Source organism: Ciconia boyciana, chromosome 10 (genome assembly GCF_034638445.1).
Source record: "Ciconia boyciana chromosome 10, ASM3463844v1, whole genome shotgun sequence".
Classification (NCBI taxonomy): domain Eukaryota; kingdom Metazoa; phylum Chordata; class Aves; order Ciconiiformes; family Ciconiidae; genus Ciconia; species Ciconia boyciana.
The window spans coordinates 22,816,639-22,841,964 of NC_132943.1; the positions used below are offsets into that span (position 1 = coordinate 22,816,639).

A 25,326-nucleotide genomic window follows, 5' to 3' on the forward strand; every position below is an offset into this window, starting at 1 on the left:
CTGCCTTTTAATGTAATAGTATGTATTTATATTTTGGGACAAGGACATTAATGACTGGGCTTATTCACAGTCATTACTGTATTATATATTGCTTATCCTCTATTTCCCTATGCTAAATGGCAACTTTATCCTTCACATACCATCAGACTGCTAGTCTCCAGAAAGCTACATAATATGATACCAAAGTATTTGGGAGTGAATCTTACTGCGTTTGATGGCAACATTCCTTTACTATCAGAAGCACTGCATTGAGATCATTGATTTGAAGTGAGAATAGTAATAATAATAGTAACTCCAGCAGTCAGAGAGGTTGTGTGTCAAACACCAGAAGCCTAATGACTTGAAAGGAGGGGGGCTGGGGGGGTGGAATCTATGCACAAATAAAGTTCCCAGGATATACTGCTTTCAATCTTTTTGACTATGCTCAAATTTAGGTTTACCTCTTCAAGTTTGTAAAGTATTTTTCTACAGACTGCATTTTCAAATAAATCTAATTTCAGTTTTTCACAAAAAAAAATTACTAATTTCAACCTGTATACATAGAAGTGAAAAATCTAGTCTCTTACTTTCCAGTTGTCCCTCTTGAATAATTACCTCAATTGACTGTGTCCCTGGGTTACTGTAGTACAGGTTTAGAGATATCCAGTCCAATGCCAGACCAATAGGAGCACCAATAACAGCTGCTGGAGCAAAAACTGTCCTGTTGGCTCCATCTGACCTCACTCTGTGAATTTCACCCTTGGAAAAAAAAGATAAAAGTGAAAAAATGTCAAGAGCAGAAAACACTATTCTATTCCCAGTACATGAGCACTTACGTTATATTACAATCTTTTCTTAGCAAAAGGAAAATCCAGTAGAGAGAAATGTATTTGTATATGCTCAATGCACAAACATGGTAAAAATATTATTGTAAATCATAATTATCCAGTGTGAAGAGGATACACCATTCACCAACCAAAACCTGAACAGAAATAAAATTACTATATTTTATAAGGTTGAACTGTATATATTTAAGCTATATACAGTCACATTTCTGTGATTTGTATTTCATTATAAAAAAATTTTTACCAGGATACCTCAGTTAACCATCTTGGATATACCTGAAATCTAGTAAAGGAAAATAGTGTTCTCTCCATGCATAAATATTTAAGAACCAGATTTTTAATAAGCTGTAATAGCAAGAATCAAGACTAAGATTATCCTTGCAGGTTTTTTCATAAGGGTAACCCTTGAAATGACCACTTACGACTTGCAGATTCTATGGTATTAGCTACAGCCCGTGATGCTAAAGCATGCTATAAACAAGCACTAAACAGAGAGACAAGCCAAGCTATAGCTGCTTTCCTGAGCTTTCTTCAGGTTACGTCAGTTTTACAGGAGTTCTGCACAAGTCCTGCGTATTATCACATGAATCTTTCACAACTAGTATAGTATTAATGCAGAATTTAAATACCAGCAGTTATCGCACGTTATTAAGGCTTTTGGAGAAGAGGTCAGTAGGGTTAGGGGAGCTGTGAGTGAGTGTTGAAATCTGTTTCTCTCTCCTCACTAATTACTTCCTCCTCCACTGATGCAGACACACTGCGCCAGTCCTGGGAAGATCTCACTCTGCGGTGCAGGCTCCCAGACAAGGTAGCACTGGGACCCACCACCCCAGTTCTTCACTGAGGCAACACACGCAGTAGGTCCGTTCTGCTCTGGCACTTTCCTAGAAAGACAGAGGGGCACTGCCAACTCGAACGGACAGAACATACAGCGCGCCATTAGAGCCTGAACTTTGCATCACTTGAAGACAGAAGCTGCGCAGCTAACGCTAGCCCAGTTCAGGAAGGGAGGAGGTAGAGGCAGACATAGAGCAGGCCCAGGCAGTAAACAATGGAGAACAGGTTGCAGTTGCCATCTCAGAGCAGAAACAAGGTAGAATCAGCTTTAGGAAAAGCACCCAGTGATCATTCGGTCCATGCATATTCTTCATTGCTTTGGTACCATGATATCAGTGCAGCATTGAAAATGGTGCTTCACAAAGGAATCAACATATCAGATGGCAAAAATCTGAACAAGAACTCCAGGCCAAATTCACTGCTGGCTTAAATAGGTAGAATTTCTTAGACACCAGTAGAGTGCTGCTTCCTGAATCCTAACAATGTAGTGCTATTTGCAAATTAACCTGTCCTTGAATCCCTAGGCCTACAGAAAAAAGTAGGAAGGTAGGATAACTTTTGGTACTGTACAAACCCTACTTTGAGAGCCTGATGGATGTTGAATATTTACAAGTGTCTAGTATGATAGGCACTTTAAAGACAGTTAGGAATTCTCCTGCCTATTATTGACATTTACAATTAATAACCTATGGAACATGACAGCTGACGGTAAAAACACTTTGGAGTTGTTTTTCAGGTAGAATAAGAAGGACTCTGATATTTATCTCTGTTTTCTGAGTTTGTTTCAGACAGGGTGAACAAGCTGATGGATGTTCACTTGAGCTCTAACTACAGCTTCAACTGTTGCCAACGCTGGCAATGAAATCACAGCTATGAACAATGCAAGTGTAGACAAACCCCAGGAAAACCCAAACATGCAATGGATGGAGGCAAAACAGGGTGTTAAGGAAGAGGCCTTGTGGTAACGGGCAAGCACTACAATTAAGAAAGTAGGCAAATACGCTTCTGTCATTAGAAACTAGAGAAACAGCTTTTTTTAGAGAGCAAGCCATGACTGGCACAGGTGTCTCAGCTCTGTTTGGGAGCAACAGCAGCCTGAGCCCTGCAGGTCAGGGGTACAGACAGGGCACACAGCCCATAGCCACACATTTGTCAGGCTGGAGCTCAAGACCTAGCTAAAATAGAGCGCTTACCCGTGCTCAGCCTGCAGAGGCACCTGGCATTTCACTTGCCAGCTCTGTTAATGGATATATCAGCCCATGACCTCCTACAGAACTGTTCAACCTCTTGTAAATGTCAGCTGTATCTGCTGGCTGAGATCTGTCAAGAACATTTTTTCAGACTGCATGAAGGATCAGATAGATTCCTGAGTATTTATCTAGTACCTTGGCCAAAGGTTTGCTTAAATAGGTCTATTTAAATACTTCATGGGAACTAAACATTCTAATTTTAAAAGAATAAATAATTAAATAAATTCTAATTCCTTTATGAGTGACACAGAAAAGGCTTTAAAATGAGTGATTTTTAAACTTTTTTTTACTTCAAACCTGCAAAATGTAAGGGAAACAGGTTGGGAAAAAAAAGGTAAATCTTGCGTGGATGAAAGGTAACAACTTAGTGTGAATTGTTTCTGTAAAACATAACTATGGAAATCTCCTTATCTACCACTATACTTCTCCAGGACCTAAGCACTGCTTTTCTTGAAAAAAGAACTGCTTTTAAGTTTCCAAGAGTGAACATGTATTGCTGAATTAGCAGTTTTCTACCATATCCATCTCCCAGACTGCCACAGATTTTTTTTTTTTTGAAGTGTCCAATCCTGCAAAAATTGGGAATTTTTTGTAGCAAGTTAGCCTTAGGGAACACATATAGTTTCTTAGTTCAGGACAAGCATTAAAAACGCTTAGTCAATTATAATCAACTATTAAAAATCAGTTCAAACTATTTTTTAGATCTGTAAGCCCATATGTGCTACCTGGAAATTGTTGTGACTTTGCAACCATTTTCTTCTATTTAAAGAAAAAGATGCCTCTCTACTATGTTACTTCATTAAGTGCTCAGACTAGACGCATGCATTTTCATTCTAATGTTTAGTGCCACTGTGTCCAATGTACTGCTCCCATGGAGAAGTGCTCTGGCTGTGTTTGCAGAATTAAGTCCTATGTCAAGAGAGAGGAGAAAGAGTGGACTATAGCAAAGGGGAGCTGAAAGTATGGTTCTGTCAATGCTTTCCAGTATTTCCTGTTCATGTCTCTGGCTGAGCCAGAAATAGCATTAATCAAATATTTCAGCTGACAAAGAGGAAAACTAATTTACAGAAGACATTAATCTTTTTTATCTTATCCGGGGGGGGGGACACGGACAAAAACAAACAAACAAAAAAACCCCACCCTTTTCATTCCTTTCAATTATATTTATCAAAATTCTTACCTGCAATGCTAACATGTTTCACTCAAAAACATTAAAAAAGGCTTAATCTAGTGCACATTTTGAACACAAATACTAACTTACCGGATTTTCAACCCAATAAATCATCTGTTCGGAGTCATCAAAGTCAACATCAACACCATTTTGAACTCCTGCTATTGGAACCATAGCATCATTTGTCTTCTCCTCAGGGTTCAGAGAAATTCCATAAATTATATTATCTCTTACAGCAATAAGGAAAGGGTGTTCAACTGTGAAAACACATAACATAATTCAGAGTTGTTTCTGATGAAGAAAATGGCATTATGATATACTGCTCCTCTCCCACCAAAAGGTTCCCTGATGCTGAGAATGGTTGAATGTTACCAGTGATGCTTTGCAACCACTTACCTATAAGTTTGTTCCCTCACTAGGAATGAGGTTATCAGTTATTGTAATTGTTGTAACATTTCAAGTTTCAGCACTCTGCAATCACAATGCATGTGCAAGCAAATTCTGAGAAGGACGAAGTAAATAAGGCAGGATCACTCACTGCTGGCCAGGGGACAAAGAACATTCATGCAGCTGCTCTGAGCAGCTTTTTCAAATCTCTGAGAATGGGAATCAGCAGGACAAAGCTCTGAGGGCTCTCCAGGACATGCCTGAGATGGGTTCTAATGCCTGTTGAGCAGGACTCACAAGCAAGGTACAATGTCACAGCAGCAATTGCTGATCTTTATTATTAAATATAACTGCAGTACTGTGTTTTCTTGTTTTATCTCTAAACGAATAGACATACTCCCTTATAGTGTATTTACTTCTAGGTAAACTTGTACCCTTATGCTTACAACTTATTAACAAAGGGCATGTAGTCACATGATCTGAGAAAATACACTGCAGAGCTGTAGAGTGTGAGTCAGCAACTCCATTTCTCTTCTGCTAGGGAGTAGTGGAAGAGAATCTTCTGAACACCAACTCCCCTCTTCCTTGTGCTTTTTGCCTTTGGAGAACAAATTTTAGCCTCTCCATAGGCACAAGCTACCACTTGATAGGGAACTGGGCAGCTGCTGCTGCACAGAAGGTAGCAGTAACCCATTGCCTCTTTTATAACAGATCAAAGACTTTTTTTTGTTTTGTTTTTTTTGTTTTGATTTTCATTACTGGCTGCTTAATACTTTTATATACATTTTGCAGTGAAAATTTTGACATGAAAAACCACAAACCACCGCATCATTGCATGTCTCAAAAATTATTCTCCATACTTCTCTCTGGCATCTGGAACTATTTGTCAAATTTGACATAAGCTTAGATATCATTTGTCTCAGCACAAAAATCAAATTTTGGCAAATAATTGACTGAAGACATATAGCTAGCTCTGCCTGTGAAATTCTTGGACTTCTTCCATTTTTTTTTCCCTGAGAACATGGCATGCCACTGCTCTTCTCTAAAACATTTGCAAAGAACAGCTAAATTCATGTGAAATTGTTCCAATGCATACAAAACCCTGGAGGCATTATTCCCTTTCTAGTTGTACACAATACAACACTACTGAATCCTGCTGAAATACGGATATGTGAATTCTCTAGGCTAGACTGTTTGTACTTTAGAAGTTTGATAGTCTCATTTAAACCAATTACATTCTACAGAAAATTTTTTGCTGATTGCTTCCTTTAAGTTTAACACCTATGCAAATCTATACAGTCTGATTATTCCTCATTCGTATAATGGACAATAGAGCAAATTTGCTGAGCTATACAGGTCTAAAATCTGTGTAGCTTCATCAGATAGACATTAATAAAACTTCTGTAATTCTTAAACTTAATACAGGTTTACATGACAAATGATAATCCATATAAAATTAATGTATTGTTATATTAAATATGCAAATTTAACATATTAATACAAGATTTTAATACACACAAATTCCTTGCTTTGCTTCCAAGCCAGCTTGCTACCTTACCATCTTTAATATCAACCTGAAATGCAGTTTAAAGTAAAGTAAGTGCAAAGGCAATCTTATAATATTAGCATTCTTCATCCTATGTAAAGCTAGAAATGGTGCAATCCTAGAATCAATGCCTTTCTATCAACATAAAGTTAGCAGTATTTAATATGCGAACTAAGTAGGCAGAGACCAGCAATATCATTGTTTTGTAGAGACACTGGGCAACCAAATGCATGCAGCTCAGTTTAATCTTTCTTCTGAAAGTTTATCCTGGCCTATTAAAGTAAACAATGATGGCAAGGATAAGGATAATAGTAAATATTACCAAAAAAATGGCAAATGCCTAGTCCTCTGTAATAATTAGCAATAATTAAAATCTTTTACCATGAAAGGAACCAGTGTATTTTTAGTAACTTTTTCTGATGTGCTGACCTTCAGCAAATACATTATTTTTAAAAATTCCCAAAATCTGTAGATGTTTTTTACATACTGTTTTAAATGTATAAATTCCATCTAAAAAGAAAAAATAAGCCCATATAGTTTAAAAGAATTGTGCTTCACAGGAGGATATTTCTATTTCTCTCTTACACAATTTATATTGAGCAATTATGCAATTTATAAAAGGGACACAACTATACCTAAGTAGACACAGGGAACTTTGCAACATGGGGGAAATAAAGATAAGAACTGTCAGTAGTTCGATTCAGTGGCAGAACTGGGTCAACCTCTACACATGCATGTGCTTCATCACTGCCATGTTCCATTTCTTTCATCACGATCCCTTGGTAAGCCTGCACATACTAAAAACAGTACGGATTTCTAAAAGAAACACCCCTTTTTTTTAATAGATTAAACAAACTTGCACTTCGCCACAGATTATATAAATTGGTAATTTTCTTACTGCTGCCAAGAAAAATGTGAATGCAATACAGGTCTTTAAAGAACACACTGATAAATATCAAGCAGGAAAACAGTGTGATATGGCTTTTAAAATTCAGATAGTTTTAAAAGAAAAGGATTTTTTGACTGACTGAGATTTCTAGCGTTATCTCATCCCAAAGATAATTTCTACTTAAATTTCAGTGATTTGAAGCTTCCTTATTAGGAAGGCACCAAAGCACACTTTATGTCTGTACAACTGATGGGAAAATTAATAATGAATGCTTCATCTGACAAAATTAATCTGGTCAAATTTCTGGTCACAAACTGCCTGCCAGTAATTTGAATTTTTGTGACTTTTTTTAAAAATGAATTGGCTAAATGATTTTTACAAATCATTGAGGTCTGTGGACTGTTCAAAGAAAGTTCAGTGGTACTTTTTCATATGAAGTTTTGTTTGCAAAGGTTAGCTCTGTTAGAGCTGCATCACCTGTAGCATCTGTAATTTTAGGCTGTGTTTCCAGACCTCCTGCACTTGGCATACTAATTTTTTACACTGGGGAGGGAAAAAGCTCAAGCTGTGAAATTTTGATCTGAATTCCAAAATGCATTAGTTCAGACAGGCTGAAGAGAGTGATGAGGAACACGGAGAGCATCTCTTCTGTTTAGAGGAAACCAAAAGATTGTGACTTACTTCAGAGCAAAATAGAGGCTGAGAAAGAATGTGATAGTCACTTCAAATATATACAACAGAACTGTCCTGGTTTCAGCTGGGATAGAGTTAATTTTCTTCCTAGTAGCTGGTGTAGTGCTGTGTTTTGGATTTAGTATGAGAATAATGTTGATAACACACTGATGTTTTAGTTGCTGCTAAGTAGTGCTTACACTAAGTCAAGGACTTTTCAGCTTCCCATGCTCTGAGAGGTGCACAAGAAGCTGGGAGGGGGCACAGCCAGGACAACTGATCCAAACTGGCCAAAGGGCTATTGCATACCATATGAGCTCAGTATATAAAGTGGGGGGACTTGGCTGGGGAGCAGTGATCGCTGCTCAGGGACTGGCTGGGCATCAGTCAGCAGGTGGTGAGTGGTTGCATCACTTGTTTTTCCTGTGTTTTGTTCCTCTCTCTCTCGTAGTTTTCCTTTTCATTAAAATCTATTATTATTGTTAATATTATTATTATTGTTATTTTATTTCAATTATTAAACTGTTCTTATCTCAATCCATGAGTTTTCTTACTTTTGCTCTTCAGATTGCCTCCCCCATCCCACCAGGGGTGAGGGGAGGGTGAATGAGCGGCTGCGTGGTGCTTAGTTGCCAGCTGGGGTTAAACCACAACAAGAACATATACCAGGGATGAAGGAGAACTATTGATGCTATTTATTCTGAAGGACAAAATGGCATAAGAAATGGGCATAAAGTGGGGAAAGACTATATTTGAACAGAAAATCAGAAGGTTTCCAAATATCAAAATTGTGAGGTTCAGTGAGTTTTAGGGGCAAGAAACCAAATTAATCTTAAACTGGAGCTTGACTGGTGAAAGGGGACATATGATATGGTAGTCAAGGACAAGAAGGAAACAGACTTGAGTGACCAAGAAAGTCCCTTCTAGTCCTGCATCCTGACATTCTTACAATTGCAACTCTTAAAAACAGGTTTCCAGGCTGAATATTTATAATGAGAAGGACAACATTCTGCCAGAGTATGTTTTTATTTTTAACTGATACTAAGCTCCTTCCAGATGTATTCCAACAGCAAAACATTCAATGTGTTGAGAAATTTTAAAATGTGGCTTCTTTAAAGTGCTTAGAAGAAAATTGAGTTCATCCATTTTCCCCAAATGAAGCATCTGAATCTCTGACTGAGTTCCTTCCAAAACCTGGCTCCAAACCTTTAGGCCAAGTACATTCCATGCATCCTAAATGAAGTCTGCCTGGAATGGCCCCAAACTTTGATTTCATGAGCATCAGCCCACAGATCTGAAGTACACTTTTTCCCTGAGAGGGGGATTGATTTGACAGTGTCAGGTCTTTTTTTTCATCTCTCATTATTACTGCCCTACCTCTCATGCAGTTCCTGTTATCAGGAGAAAGCATCCATCCTGAAGGACAAGCACAGGAAAAAAAAAGTGGTCCAGATGAAGAAAGCAAGCAGAGGTGGCTACAGGGGGACGATGCACAAGAATTGATACCTGAAAAGAAAAAAGAAAGTATTAGCAACTGTAATAACAGGAGCGACTGGAAAGAATATTCAATCTCATTGTTACTGATAATATCAACCCAGCACTAAATCAGTTTTGCTATTTCCTTAAAATTAAAAAATTAAGTTATTTCCAAGAACCACAAGCAATACAATACACTCGTAACAGGATATAATTTTTCATGTAAAACCAGTACCATTACCACAGTGGTCTTTTCAATTTTTTTGCATCATAGAAAATCTTTCAAATTCCTTTTCAAACTTTTCTTCACTGCACCAGGAGGCCTGCAGGATTTTCAGTCTTTGATCATTATAACTCTTCTAGATGGGGGATTTAAATTATTTACTGAAGCTTCTTGGAGAAAACTAAAGAGATAAAACAGTTGCCTCCAACTCTTTCAAAGGTAGTGGGAGTTCAATGCATAATTTCTTGGATCACTTTGAAACTGTCAGTCTAAGCTTGTAAAATGTAAAAAAGAGTCTCTACTGACTGCTATTATTACTATACACTGAAATTCAACCATTTAGATCACTTCCACAAACTTGCTGCTCAAGAGGAGTTTGCAGGATGAGCCATCTTCGTAAGAAAATAAAAATCAGCTTTTGAGTATATCCTTAGCAATTGCAGCAGGCCTTATTCTAAGAAGCTTGGAAGTTCCAGGAAATGACACAATTGTTCCTAATATAAAAACTAACAAGAACTGAAAACAAATTAACAAGGCGACAATAAAACAATGGCATAAACTCAGAACTCAAACTGTAAGCAAATTATTCATCTCATCAGTATAACAAATCTAAACTCTAGTTGGTGTAAGATCTAACGATTTACAAAAAAGGATAGTGGATGACAGTTTTAATACTGCATCTGGAATTTCAATCAGCAAATAATTATTTCTTCATTTGTAAACATTAGCATGTTTTGCTATTTTGCAAGTGCTTTATTCCCTTATTCTCTGTGTGGCCACATAAAGTACAACTGAACAATTCTAAATGAAAAATCATAAAATGTACTATTTTAATACAATGAAGAAAAATAAACAATTTTCTCCACCAGTGGTAGAAAGCTTTTTAAACCTTGGGTTGTAAAATAAAACCTCTTTAACCAGAACTATGATGTATAAATTAATGGTACCCTCTGGTGACTGAACAATTTGCAGTGAGATTGCTAAGTGGCTTTAGCTCTGAACATGATTGAGGAAGATTTTTTTCCAAAATAAATATAGTGCTGAAATTACTAGCGCCTTACTCAGATGCAAGTCTCCACCCTCCCCAGTATGAAAGTTTTTGAGGAAAAAAAAAAAATTGTAGTATTCTTATTGTAATATTTATTAATCAGAAACACTCCATACACAAGAAATACAGCAGAAAATGAAAGACAATATTCCTGTCAATGTATTTCCCACTCTTCAAGTCATGCCGTGAAATGACGAAAAGTCTGATTTGGAAGATAACTCTACCTAACAGAAAGAAAAAAAAAATTCTTTTTTTTTTTTTTACAGTCTTTCAGCTGCAAAAGATCACCCGCATATGATCTCAGAGGGAATCCTGAATGCAATGAAGGGGTTTATTTATTATTATTATTATTACATTAAGTAAAATATGTAAAAGTGCTTTCAGAGACAGTTGATGACAGTAATCTTGTCTAAAAGAATGATATTATTAACATATAAGAAACTGTGTCTGGTACACACAAAGACAAATTTAAAAAATTAAAATGCTCCAATTTTCTTACGAAAACTTTCAAAACAAAGTGCAAGAAAATGGTACATACTACTTCTCTATTATTCTTTTTGGCTAGTCATTATGCTTACATGCTGCCTAGGTTACTTTCCCTAAACACTAGGTTGGAGAGGCTGGTTCAGCAGGTTGGACAGGCTGAAATGACCTTCAGCTGCAAGTCAATAGTATGAATTACTTGCTTGTTTTAACCCAGCCCATTTGTTGACAAGACTGATTCCAGGAGTGCCTAAGCATGACATTACTGCATGGCTTATTTTTGTAATTACCAAAGTTGTTTTGCTGAACTTACCATTAGGTTGCTTTACAGGATGGACTGCCACAAGCCCCAAAGGCTGATGAATGTTATAAATCATAACTGTCTGGTTTCCTCCATGCCATTTATTGGCCCGAATTACTCGATTAGTATAGCGGTCACTCCAGTACACAAAATCTTCAAAGACAGTTAGAGCATGTGGATGCTGCAATATCTAAAAGGCAAGGATGTTTACCAATTTAGTTCTGGAGATTTATATATGTACAGCCTGCAATGAAGTAACAACAGAGCTGGGCATAATTTTAAAAAATAAGAAAAAAAGCAGCTGTGTCTCAAAAGATATTTTTCAGCAAAAGAATATTAAATACCATCTATTGCCTGAAAACAAGACATTAATTATGGGGGAAATCTATATTTTTTTCAATGAAAATGCTAAATAGACCCTGTGAGATGTACAGCATGAGGAATTAACAAAGCAGTCTGACTGCAGGGCAGAACACAGGGAACCAACAGATAAAGACCCAACTGTAGATTTTCAAGGGCACAAGAGAAAATGTCTAGTGAGAGTTATGGACCTGTCAAGACCTTGCATCTCTGATAAGCTCCCCTATAATTTACCAGAGGGTCGAAGAAGGTGGCTTATCTAAATTTCAGAAAACTAGGAGTGGGGCAAGAAAGATTGCACCAGCTCCTATTTCACAAGAATTGTCTCTCTAGCCAAAAATAAAAGCCCCAAGGTTCAATTCTTGAAAATATACATGTGGTTATTTATACCAGCTTATGCGTACCAACTGAACATCTGAACTATTGTGCTGGTACAGGGACAGCAGCAATTCATTAGGAGACAGCCTGTAAGAGGGATGGTCTTCATGAAGTGCCCTGCACGCAGCAAGTCCTGGCAGCACAAAACCCTTCACTGCTGTCAAGAATAGCAGCAATCATCACTCACAGAAGGTGACTGGGGAAAGTTCTTCCAGGTTTTGGTACTGTATTTGCCTACAACAAATGCACCAGCTAGTAGCAGCAGTGTCAGACGTCACCTTTAGACTTCATGCATGCAGACAGAACAAATGAGAACGATCTAAAGCATTAAGTCTATACTCAGCTCCAGGTTCTGTTCAAGATCTCCTGAGAGACTGTGAATAGGATACACAATTCTTTTTCCAGCTGCAGCAAGCAGCTAAAATACTTCATATCTGCTTCACCCAAGTCTTTTGAAGAAAAATACATCCGAGTCTATGACAGTGCAAATACGTTTTTAAGTACTATCAGTAAGGACAGGGGAAAACAATGGTTTCTTATTAATGTCTTACCAGATCGCTTGCAACCACCTGTCGTCTATTGTTTCCATTGTAATCACAAAAATCGATATAATCAAGATAAGCATCAGCAAAATAGAGGAGTTTATTTGGGTAATCAATGGAGAGTCCATTGGGCCAGTAGATTTTATTGTTAATAATCACTGTTCGCATTTTGCCATCCATGCTGGCTCTTTCAATTCGAGGGGTTTGGCCCCAGTCAGTCCAGAACATTACATGAGCACTGAAAAAAGTAACTTGTGGTTACCAATCTGAAAAAAACCTAGCTGCCTATTGAGAAATGTTACATGAAGACTCATTAGCCAAAAAAGAGACATTTTTAAGAAAAGTCCTACACAATGATACTGAAATTAATAATTTCAGCAATATGCTTACTGAAGATATTACCATAATTTCTATTGTAAAAATTCTTTTAATACTTCTACTGATGTTTTCACTTGTCAATAACAGCAGCATATAGAAGCTACTGTTATCACTGTTTTTAAACGTTGATCATAATCTGATTCTCCAGTTGCTAAATAATAATTTGATATGGGTTTGTACTTTTACAGGCATGCATTGATAATGTTAACAGTGCTATAACTGAAGAGCCCCACGTGGCGGGCAGTAAACAGAGTTCAAGGCATTGAAGAGCTCAAAAAACAGTAAAAGTCTGTACGTGAACAGTTCAAATCATAACATTCCATTTGCTCTATGCCACTTGCTGTCTGAAATGGGAGGGTGCTTTTGTGATAACATTAATACAGTATAGGTAATTATTTTAGACTTGGGGCTATGAAGGAAGCTGTTCCTTGCCAGGTAGGCATATCACATTATATTACATGTAAGTTTGTGGTATACCACCAACTGATAATGATACGTCAGAATTTTGCATTAATAGTTCTTAACTAGAAAGCAAATGTAGGAACATCTGTTTCACAGGAAAAATAACCATCTTGTTACAGTGAAACAGAGCAACAGATTACAAATAATTACCATATATCTTTAAATATTCAATCAACTCTGCAAATACACTATTTTAAAAAACTGTCTTACGTTTTCTTTTCCACTTGTCATTTTACAATTACAATACCATTTGGGCATATCTCAAATTTGAATATTATTACATCATAAAATATGCATCTTTTCAAAACAAAACATTAAAAAAAAAATCTTACTCAATTCTCGGATCTAACACTAGTCCCCTTGGGTTTGTTATATTTTCACTAATCAGCACAGTCCTGTGGCTCCCATCCATTTTAGAGACTTCAATTGTTTCCAGAACAAAGTCTGTCCAGTAAAGATTGCGACCTACCCAATCTACCGCTATACTTTCAGTCACGGTGACACCACTGTCAAACACCTGTTTAATAAGAAAAATTAAAAAAAAAAAAAAAAGGAGAGAGAGAGAGAGAACAAACTAGTTGATATTAAACTTTTTTTACCCTTTCCATTTCTATAGATATGGAAAATAGGGAACCAAATCTCCAACATTTTCTTGGTCTCTTATGCAGAATGAGTCACAATGTACATATTCAAAGTGCTGACAAAGCATATACCCATACAATCCTACTAACTTCAGTGGGTCTATTGAAGAAGTTAGCATCTACTAATAGGAAAATCAACTTATAGCCTGATGTTAAAAAAGGGCTTCTTGAAAGCATTCAGTTTTCTTTTTCAAAAAGCTGTATGAAATGTTGGCTTAGTATCTACAGTGTTGTTTCACTTTATCTATGTTATCTCTCTTCTTACTATGTTGGGATTTCCCTCTTTCCCTTTGTTAGCTGAAGATACAGTGTCTTCATTTTCTCTCCGCAACAAAGAGACAAGAATAGCTCAGTGAAACTTACTATTTTTCGGTCAGTCCCATTTTGATAAGCACTCCAAATTTTATCCTGTGTTGTATCAGACCAAAAGATACGATCTGTGATTGAATCAAAATCAATAGCCACAATATTCCTCCCATCCCGAACCAGAGAATAAATACTGTGTGACTGAGAGGTGATATTATCCACAACAATTTGGTTACGACTTGCCACCAGCAAAAGAAGATTCCCAGACTCTGCCAAAGGAAAAGAAATAAAAATAAACCAATAAGCTATTTAACAGTAATTCTGTATAGAAAAAGAAACACTGAGTAATTTGACATGGCTTTATAGCATCAAAGCTATTGTATCTAGATATACATATTGAAAGGACAAATTCAAATCAATTCTCAGGCCAAGATATTTTATCATATCCAGTCTGTCCATCCTGACTTTTGGATCTACCTTGGATTTTCTGCACCCTTTCCTCCATCACTTACTCTTTCTACTGGACTCCTCTTCCAGCCTCATATCTGGACCTTGGTTCCTCTTCCCCATAGTCCAACCAGTTTGCTGCTGACATCCAACCCTCATTCCTCCATAAGCCACTCTCAGCTCCCAGTCCTGATTCAAACCCCAAAGTTCTTTGTACCATCAGTTACTCTACTCAGCCTGGCTCTTCCTCCTTTTTAGCCAGCCTGCTCTTTTTTCCCCCTTTAGACTGCAGGGGGGAGGAGAATAAACAGATTACAGGAAAGCCACAGGCTGCTGTGGTTAGATGGCTGTACATCAGCTTACACTAATAAGCTGTTGAAAAACAACTGAAGAGTAGCAACCATAAAGACAACAAACTATGAGAAACTCCGTATTCATAAGGGCCAAACTCATTTGCAGGTAAATTGCAAGAGTCTTCCACAACCTGAGTATATCCCTAAACCAGGAAACCTGTGGTGACAAATTCCACTGGGTGTATGGCTCCTCCGTACTGTCAGCGAGATACGTAAGAGATACAGAACAACGGACAGCTAGGCTGTCTGTTGCTCTTTAGAAATGAGCAAAGTATGGCATAGGCACTAGGCAAGTCTTGTGAAAGGCTGGGATTTAAACACTCTGTGAGCATTGAACTTCATAAAGAGCAAATTTTAACCTATGGCTTACAGGTGCCTGGCACTGCTTTTCTCCAGAATATTATTTTTGATCATTCCAGGGTTAAAAATTACAGTGTTAATTTAAATATATTATTTTCAAGGAAATAATAGTTTCCAATTAACCCCTCAGCTAACAGTTTTAATACTCAAGGTCAGGTGCCATGAACAACTTTAAGTGGCTGTTTATATCAGCTCTTTTAAAAGACAACAATATGAAAAAGGCAAAGCTGGACATTTTCCAGACACTGTTGTCATTCTTTAGGTTGACATCAATGTTCCTCACCTGCTGCTTTACAAGTCTTCCCATTGGTTTCTAGAATGTATCCTTCATCACAGTAGCACCTAAAAGACCCTCTCTCATTGTAACAATGCTGACTGCAGAAGCCTGGAGGGTAACATTCATTAATATCTTCACAGGTCTTGGAGTCATTTGCAAGCTGGTATCCAATAGGACAGGTACACTGAGCTCCAAAGGGTCCCTGAATACATTCATGAGTGCAGCCGGCATTATTGTCAGAGCAACTCTCCTGATCTGAAATGGGGTTGGGGAAGGAAATAAGCAAATAGTTAACAAAAGCTTCTTATGCTAAATTTAATACTTTGCAATTGCATGACTAGCCTAAGACTGCTGCTAAAACATGACTGCACAACCATCAGTTATGCAATGTGAGACTGGACTGAGGCCCTTATGCAAAATATAACACACACAATGCACATAAAGGCGGGTAACAACATAGTATGTACAACTGAATCCCATTAAATGAATGCTAAACAGAAGGCTGTCTAAGCATTTATAACAAATTTTTCAAAACTAGCTAGAAATATACAAAAATTTACTATGCCACTCCAAACCTAAAATTGTATTAATAAACAATAATTTAAAATCATTTATAATCATACCTGGCTGGGGTTCATCTGAGAATGTGCATTGATTAAAGAGAAGAAGGAGGAAAGAAGGAAAGAAAGAAAAAAATTATGCTTAAATCAATTCATAATCAACATAAATACAAATTCTGGCTACATGTGAGCTTTTAGATTTTTTTCATGATTTTTGAAGTAAGAAATTTAAAAGAAAATATTAAGGACTGAATCACATTTCATCTAAACTTAAAGCATACCATGCTTTAGTGAACGTGTTCAGGAACACAAAGCTCATTCCCATATTGCTATATAAAAACCTATATTGAAGTCAGTGGAAGTCACATTTGAATAAGGAGAACTCATATTTGAATTCAAGATTGGACATAGTTAATGAATTCACCAGTCACCATCATAGTCTCCTTTCACTGCAAGCAGGTTCCGCTTAGTAATTTGAGCTCTAATTTCAGCGCGCTTACAATTTCTGCTAGAAATGTTGCTGCACTAAATACAGCATGCTGAATATTCCATTTCTTTCTGAAGTCGTAGCACATAGAAGGCTATAGTAGATGCTTGAACAGTAACTTACTGCACAATGGGGATTCATCAGCTCCATTAGGACAATCGGCAGAATTATCACATACTTTGCTCAGATTCACGCAGATGCTGTGACCTGGACACTGCCACTGCCAGCTGGGGCACCGGAAGGGTTGAGTAGGACAATCTCTCTCATCACTCATATCCCTGCAGTCATTATCACCATCACAGATCCATGCTCGATAGACACAATTGCCATTATCACAGCGGAAAAGAGATGGAGGACAGGTCCTGGCAGGACATCTATGATGTTCATCGGAGCCATCTGCACAGTCAAGATGGCCATCACATTCCCAGTTAGCAGGAACACAACTGCCATCTGATTGACATTGGAATTCATTCTGGTGGCACATCCCTGGTGGTCTTGTAGCTAAAACAGTGACATTCAACAGTTCAGAAGCTGTTTCAATTTTAGACAGAGAAGCAAAATCACTATGTTCAGTTAATCTCTTGCATAAGTAGTTACAATACTATTAAGAACTGTATGAACTATTAAGAACTATTAAGAACTATTAAGAACTGCTTTGAGATCAGGCCATAGAATCACAGTCAATCAATCTACGTGACATTTCAGAATCTGACCAATTTAACTCCTACTTTATAATATGGTGAACAAGGCAATTCAACTATTGTTATATTTTGAGCAAGCACATATTGATATCGCTATATATCAATATCTATGTACATGCCCAAAGAAATATGAAATTACTTGCTGAAACTAGTTTTCACTGCCCTGCATTGCAACACTTTAACTAACTTAAATGTAAAAAATTACTCAAGGAAAAGTTTCAAGCTAACTGTCATGCATACAAGGTTTTCAGTTTTCTGACTTCTTAATTTTACTTTTAAACCCTGAGACTGAGGTGCCAAGTAAAACAAAATGTTAGAGCCAAAAGGAATGCAAACTCTACTCTTCGCCAGAAAAATCTACTCTCGAGATGGAACGTATTGTGTTTGAAATTTCTGCTCAGAAAAACGATTTATAGACAGGTTTCCCTAAAAATAATTTTGAGGTTTTAAGGACAGTAGTGCCAATTATTTGACATAGCAGATAAAGGAAATTGTCAGAAGCATCACCTAATAACTGAAGCCTTTCTTTCAGCATCAATATACTTACGGCAATCAGTCTCATCTGAGTGATCATTACAGTCAAAAACACCATCGCACTGGTAGTAAGTGCTGATACACTGGTCTCCACTTAGACATTTAAACTCTGTGGCACTGCAGTTATATACTACAAAATAAAAAAATATTGAAGTTGTTTATTTATTTTACAGAGCTAGACTGCACCCAATTTTTCTACAGGTGCCCAAGTCAGTATGATATCAGGAGTCCAAGTTCCACTGAAGACCATGATTTCCCTGGGACACAGAAAATGCAGTGACCTTGGAATCTACAGAAAACAGAGGAAACAGATTTCAGCCCTCTGCAACCAGCCTAGAGATCAAAGGCCTTACTACAATGCTAAAACAGGCATCACAAACAGGGTTGATTTATGGATAGGTTTATTATGCATTCTGCTATCTTGGAGCTGGTAACATGAGGTCCCCAAAGACCCCTCAGGGGGCAAGAGTGGGGAAACAATAAAAAGGCATTCAACAAACGAAGTTACACTTACTGCAGTCATGCTCATCAGCACCATCTATACAGTCTTTGTCTCCATCGCAGACATAGAATGGGTCAATACAGCGATGGTCTGGACACTGAAATTGCCTGGGTTCACAAGTACCTGTGAAAGCTATTAAAAATGACAATAAACACAGGTGTGTTTCTTTTCTCTCTTCTGAAATCAGCATAATACTGAGACAGTAGAAGGACACTATCACTAACTCGCAGCATGTAATGCAGCGAGTTAGTGATAGTAATCATATAATTTACAAGCAATTACTATGATTTACATAGTAATCATATAAATTACAAGCAGTAATACGTTAGTATCAGGTAATTTTTTACTCATATGTAGGCTTGGACTCATGCAAAACGAACAGAAGATTCCACTCAGTGGTAAATAATGCTAAAGAAAGTATATGGAAAAACTACTGTCTTACTTCTGGTAAAAACTTCCAGACTAGATTAGCTGACTACACCATTAGTCACTACTGAGATCACTCATGAAACAAGTGCTTAGAACATCTAAGCTTTAGCTGCTTTTTGCTGTAAATGGCAGTAGATGAAATTATGCAGCACCATGAGTTATAACTATCACAGTTGCCCTTTTTTTTTTTTTTTAATTCTTTTTCTGCATTCTACTTGGCTCTGGTAGTTCAAATTAGATGAGTTTTCCACATCTTATGGACTGCAAAATATTAGTCTAACTTAGATATTAGTTCTTTCTTCCTAATTTCATTTATCATCCTTACACCAACAGACATATCTATGTAGACATACACAGTTGTTTAAAAGAAAAACCAGACAGTTGTGATACTCACTGCAGTTTTTTTCATCTGACCCATCACCACAGTCATTATCAGTATCACATAGCCAGACCCTAGGAATGCATCTTCTATTATCACAGGTGAACAGGGTTACAGGGCATGAAGTGGGTCCTTGTGTAGGACAATGCAATTCATCGCTGCCATCAAGACAGTCACTATGTTTATCGCAACGCCAGCGACCTGGAATACACTGTCCACTGGCACAGGTAAAAGCTGATGAAGCACAAGTATTGTCTAAATAAAAAACAAAATAGGAGGACAGTTTTATAAAGATCTCCAAAACTTGCCTTCCCTGACAGAGTATTCAGTACATTTAGTATACTTATAGAATGTCTAAAATATGCATCAAATTCTAAAATGCACATTGCTTAAAATGAAAATGTCTGTCATGCCAACATGCTGCAGAACTGTACAGAATACTTACAAGCTTTTTTAAACTGCAAGAATCAATGAAAAACCTAAATTGTTGAGCACTTCAAAACAATCTAAAGAACAAGAAAAATAACTTCTTCAAGTAGCCATTTGCTTTATACTTTTCCCCAAAAGACACTCTAGTTACTGTAAAATAGCCCACTAATAAGAAATAGAGCTTATAGCTTAGTCATATTGGTTAGTCCTATGCATTAAGGAGCACATTATATTAATGTCCTATTTTCTTGTTTGTGATTTAAACGAAAGAATTAACTCTGAAGAAAGAAGCATCAAATGTCATAAAAGCCTCTCTTCAATATCTTATCAACTATAACTATCCCACTGTTCTCTCAGTTTACTTGATCAACAAAATATTTTGTGAGGGACACTTTACAGTAAAACCAGGAAATGAACCAATGTGCTTTTAATCCACTTCACTGTAAAAATCCAGATGTAACAAATAGTTCAGAAGTGCCCAAATATAATGAAAACCATAAAATTTCTATTCAGATGTTAAATGAAATAAAAGTTGCTGCTCTAATCTTAGAGGAAGGTTAGACAATGCGTATGGTTTTGTTATTTTTTCTTACGGTGCTATTTTTTAAATGTCTTCATCTTTATTAAGATGGTTTGTCCCTCCCCACACATCAAAATAAGACAAGCAAGTGATATTCCAATATCTTTCAAAATTTACAAAAAACTAAGAATAAAGACAACTTTTTTCTTTAGAAGATAAATTTTTGTTACTCTGTAAATTGAATTTTGAGAACTAGTGAGATATGAATATCTTCATGCATTCTTTAGGTGGCCAGTGTTGAATCCTATATTACCATGAGTTATCTGAATAATTTCCAAAGTAACTAATCTCCCAGGTAGATTTCAGGATTTATCCACACATGCAACCCTAAAAAATTGGAGTTTATTCCAACAAAATCAGACTAACCCATCATAAGCCTTCTGAACTGCAAACAACAAATTCTAACTATAAATTACAGGGATTACTTACTTAAAGAACCACAGTTTTTTTCATCACTGTTATCATGGCAATCATCAACACCATCACACTGATAGTATTGAGGCACACATCTTCCATTACCACAGGAAAATGAGTAGGAGCCACACTGCAAAGTGGGTGGCTCATTGGATGGATCTTCAACACATGTCAGCTGATTTGAAGCCAGCTTCATGCCATAAGGACAACCACAAACTCTCTGAAAATTTGGTACTGGGAAGCAGAAATGGCTGCAGTCTCCATTGGGATTTGTTCCTCTATTACAGTAGTTAGAGCCTTAAGAAGTGATAGAGAAGATCAATGTATACACTACTGATAACAGCTGGGGAACTATTGAAAGTGCATAGTAACTGTAAAAGAATGTTTTACAAAAAACAATGCTGTAGCAAATAGTTGTTTTGCATACACTGCAAAACAGGGTCAAGTTCACTGACAGTAATAGTAGTAGTAAGTCATAATAGTAAGTCCCACATTCCATATACTCTCCATTGACACAAATGTTTATGGAAGCCAAGAACATACTATTAAATTTCATCCAATTTTCTGCCAATTTTCAGCAACTGTCTGGAAACAAGCATACTACCACAAATGAGGACCTTTGAGCAAGGCCAGGAGACCTGATCCAATCTTTGGAAACCAAATAGGTGGTAAGCCTTAGCATATGGTTTGATCATGTGTTTGATAACTGCACTGGTGTTTTACTAAATTAACTACAATACCAAATCCTTGGTTTAGATCACAGAATTGCACACAATTCAGCAGTGAAAAGAAGAAAAAAGTAGAGACTTATGCACAGTGATTACTTTAAGGATAGTAGTTTGACTAATACACGTTTACTCAATTCCTCAAAATAAATAGTTCAGTTTAACTAAAACTTCTACTGGAAAAAGAGAAATACAAGGTTTTAATTGGTGATACAATTACACAAAATACAATGGAATAATAATTTCATTTTACAAGGTTAATAAATAAAGTAACAGAAGTGGTGGAGGAAAACTGCATACAATCACAAACCAGTGAAATATACGTGCGACTGCAAGTGCCTGTGCTGCCTCCCCTGCATGTCAGTTACGATTCAGTAAAGCCATTTCTAAAATTGAGAGTGGAAACGTGCTGTCCTGATATTTTGTCTATTATTCCCTATTTCATGTCTTTCATCTGTACAACAGAAGAGCTCACCTATTTGGGAATGAGCATCGTATGCTTTAACATGCATAATGTTACTAATGCCCCTCCTAATAATAGTCATTTCTCCTCCGTCAGACTTCCTCACTCGAACTATTCCACCAAGTCTCCAATCAGTGAAATAGGCATAACCTGTTTTGAAAGACATTTAACATATAACAATTACAGAGCAATATGACATAAAAGATCAAGCATCATGAGAAAAAACTGCAAGGCTTTTCATGTAAATTTAATAAGTTTTCATAACTGTTTCATGAAAAAGACAAAAGGACTTTTATCACTAATGCAGTCAAAGTGAGTCCTTCAGTCATAGGCAGACATAACTTAGAAAAACAAATCCTCTCAGATTTCACTTAAATTGAGATATAACGGACTCAACTGACATTTCAAATTCCAAGGCAATTTTAAAAGTCATTCATTAAGACAACTTTCCAGAAAATTTTAGAATATTTTTGAAGATATTTTTCCACAAAATCAAAAGCAGTCAGATGCTGACATCTTTCTTCACACACATATAAATCCAATTATAAACTCTACAGACAATTAATAAAATACAGAAACTGCTGATCATCTCTAGGGAGGTGATTTACCTTGTCTGTCCAGCATGAGTAGCCCACCTTGGAAGCTAGAATTAGTACAGCATATCTGCCTTGTTGCACTAAAAGAGTTACCTGATCTGCCTCAAATTATTTAAACACAAATATACATAGAAACAGTCCTAAAAAGGAGCAAGAAGTACTAAATATATATTTTTAATACGAACTTTCAACAGTGCTTTTTATAGGATAAGCAGTGTTACAAAGGCCATGTTATTTTATCTCATATACTCACAGATCGTCATATGAAAAAAAAATCTGTGATAATAATAGGTAATATTTTTCAATGCCAGACTTACCTCCAAAGATAGTAAGGCCAAATGGGTGAGTCATCTGAGTAATACGTTCAAGAGTCCGTCTGTCCAGCCCATCAAAGGTGCTGTGCTCAATTTTATCAAAAAAGGCATCCACCCAGTACAGCCTTAGAGAACTAGAAATAATGAAAATGTCATATCTCTTCAAATGACACTATGTCCATTAGGAAGCACTAACATTTTCTCAGATAATAATCTTAAACCTGACAAGAGGCTATTGGGGTGTGTGGGGAGGGATTCTGAGAAAATCTTACATTTTGCAGGCTTTTCAACAAATTGAAAAATAAGGTCTTCAATACAAAAGTACCAGTGCACGCAATCTGACACAATTCCTTTATTTTTAATCCCTAACAGTTTAAAGGAAGAAACACATTTGCTCAAAAAGGTTCTCTGTCTTCTGTGTTGTCCTTACCTCCAGTCAATGGCTAGGCCATTAGGCCAGCCTAGTGTTGTATTCACAATTGGCAAGGCATGGGATCCATCACTCCAGGCCCTCATGATTTTTGCAGGACGGAACCAATCTGTCCAGAAAATATACCTGAAAGGACACATGTCAGAAGACAAATAAACCCAATGATATAACATAATTAAACAGAGCAAACATTTGAACAGTATTAACATTCTTCTTTGTACCACATCTTCACATACCTTAAAAAAAATACAATTTTATGTGACCCTCTCCTCAATTGGTAGTGGTACCAACAATTAATATTTATCCTGTGTACAACAGCTTCCAAATCTTCAGAAGTGGTTTGTCCCTTTAGACATAAAGTAACTGTAACTTTGTTAAAATCATTAAGGATTTCATTTAAGTACTGACAGGGAGGAAGAATCAAGCAAAAATGCATCTTCCAGGTAATTCATGCTTACCTGTAAATATATTACAAAGAATTTCCTCCTGATCCTTTTGACTTATGCCTACAGTCAAAGAGTTGAAGCTAGTGTTAAATAACTTTACAAAGCAGCGAACAAAAAAGGTTAGGATACCCAAGGATCCAAGTTCAACACTATTCTCATGAGATTACTTCCAAACTAGTACATCTGGTTACTAAACATTCAATATCCAAGAATTAAGAAATTCAGTAGTATGGTGGTAGGAAGCTGAACTATGCTGTGAAAGAAATGCTGTTTTGGCATGGCCAAATAACACAGAGTATTGAATTTGAAGTTAAGCATTTCCATCAAAGAAAAGCAAGGCTTCATTTTATGTACACAGAATCACATATTGTAAGGTCTGTATCAAATACAACCATTAGTATCTAATAAGTTTCAAATAAAGAAATTCAGATAGAAAAAATAAAGGAATCAAGGTTAGCATTCTGGGAACTGAAAGTATATTAAAAATAATTCAGAAAACTTTATCTTTCAACTATGAGAAACAGCCTTCTAATCTGAGTGATACAAAGAAACAAAGTTCTTTTGCCTGTTTATCAACACACAGGAATAAAGAAAACAAACTGGTGCTTTTAAAGAGAATTCTTTTGAGTGCTTCTTTCATGTGGAATCTGTATCACCTTGCCCTTTCCTCTGGGTGCTGAATCCTAGGCCAGAATAAAACAAACAAAATAAAGACAAAAGAACTGAAAAGAGATGGTATTTTGGACAAGAACACAAATCCAAAAAAGAAATCCAGAATGAGACCTAAATCTAACCTCACCAATTCTGCTTAAACCATAAATTTGTTTGTATAGTTTCAAGTGAGAATCAAAGCTAAACTTACCCAATAACAGGATGAACCACTATTGATCGAGGATTATTTAAATTCTGAACAATAGCTCTCCTAGATTTATCTGCCAGCCTCATCACACTAATGCTCCTATATCGAGGGTCTGTCCAGTATAGATTCTTTGAGATCCAGTCAAAGGCCAAATCTTCAACACTTTCCACTCTATTAGCCGTCAGGATTTCTCTTCCTAGAATTTATAACACACACAATGATGGTAAATGTTTACGAACAGAGGAAATAACATGAATGCAGTATTTTGTTCACAAAACTAGTGGTTTCCCTTGGTAAAAATGCTGCCTCTGTGCTACTTAATATAAAGACCAATAACCAAGGGGAGCGGGGGTGCCCTTTGTTCCAGGTGAAGGAGGTATATGTTCAGGAGCCAAACCCAAAAAGAGGAGAAATAAAGACTAGCCAAAGACGAGAGAAAAATCTGTCACTAAGATTACACTGAGAGGAGTTTTATGAATGAAGGTCAGTCAGGTCTGTGCAGTAAGGACATCTTGCTCAACAGCCAGACCTTACCTACTCTTTGCATAGTAATGGTCAGCTGCAGTCTACCATTACGCTGACCCAAGGCAGCAAGCAAGCTCAGAAGACTATATGCTAACTTAATATATATTTGACCATTATTATAAATTGGAGAGAAACATTCTTCACACTACCACAAATAGGACTTCCAAAAATCTCACAACCATAATGTTCTTTTTCTGTATTACAGTATCATAACAAACATCCTGCTCTCCAGATAGGGAAATTAAAAAGAGAAACTCAAGTTTCATACACTGAAAGGCATATTAGTCTGCATAAACAGACTGCTGATGGCAAATATTAGTTATGAGAAGTGCTACAAATAGT

General features: G+C 36.7%; 1 protein-coding gene across 1 annotated transcript in view; it reads right to left on the bottom strand.

Annotated features, from left to right (window-relative positions):
• Positions 1 to 25,326, bottom strand: part of LRP2 (LDL receptor related protein 2) — a 133,270-nt gene that overhangs the window by 59,200 nt on the left and 48,744 nt on the right. The window contains exons 17-33 of the mRNA XM_072874134.1: positions 24,463 to 24,655; positions 23,155 to 23,280; positions 22,728 to 22,858; positions 21,827 to 21,964; positions 20,642 to 20,923; positions 19,219 to 19,458; positions 18,408 to 18,527; positions 17,907 to 18,023; positions 16,782 to 17,159; positions 15,618 to 15,866; positions 14,232 to 14,443; positions 13,560 to 13,744; positions 12,397 to 12,625; positions 11,120 to 11,297; positions 8,954 to 9,082; positions 4,173 to 4,339; positions 595 to 738 (exon numbers count right to left, since the gene is read on the bottom strand). Of these exons, the coding sequence (XP_072730235.1) occupies positions 595 to 738; positions 4,173 to 4,339; positions 8,954 to 9,082; positions 11,120 to 11,297; positions 12,397 to 12,625; positions 13,560 to 13,744; positions 14,232 to 14,443; positions 15,618 to 15,866; positions 16,782 to 17,159; positions 17,907 to 18,023; positions 18,408 to 18,527; positions 19,219 to 19,458; positions 20,642 to 20,923; positions 21,827 to 21,964; positions 22,728 to 22,858; positions 23,155 to 23,280; positions 24,463 to 24,655 (3,218 nt within the window). The remainder of the gene's footprint in view (positions 1 to 594; positions 739 to 4,172; positions 4,340 to 8,953; positions 9,083 to 11,119; positions 11,298 to 12,396; positions 12,626 to 13,559; positions 13,745 to 14,231; positions 14,444 to 15,617; positions 15,867 to 16,781; positions 17,160 to 17,906; positions 18,024 to 18,407; positions 18,528 to 19,218; positions 19,459 to 20,641; positions 20,924 to 21,826; positions 21,965 to 22,727; positions 22,859 to 23,154; positions 23,281 to 24,462; positions 24,656 to 25,326) is intronic.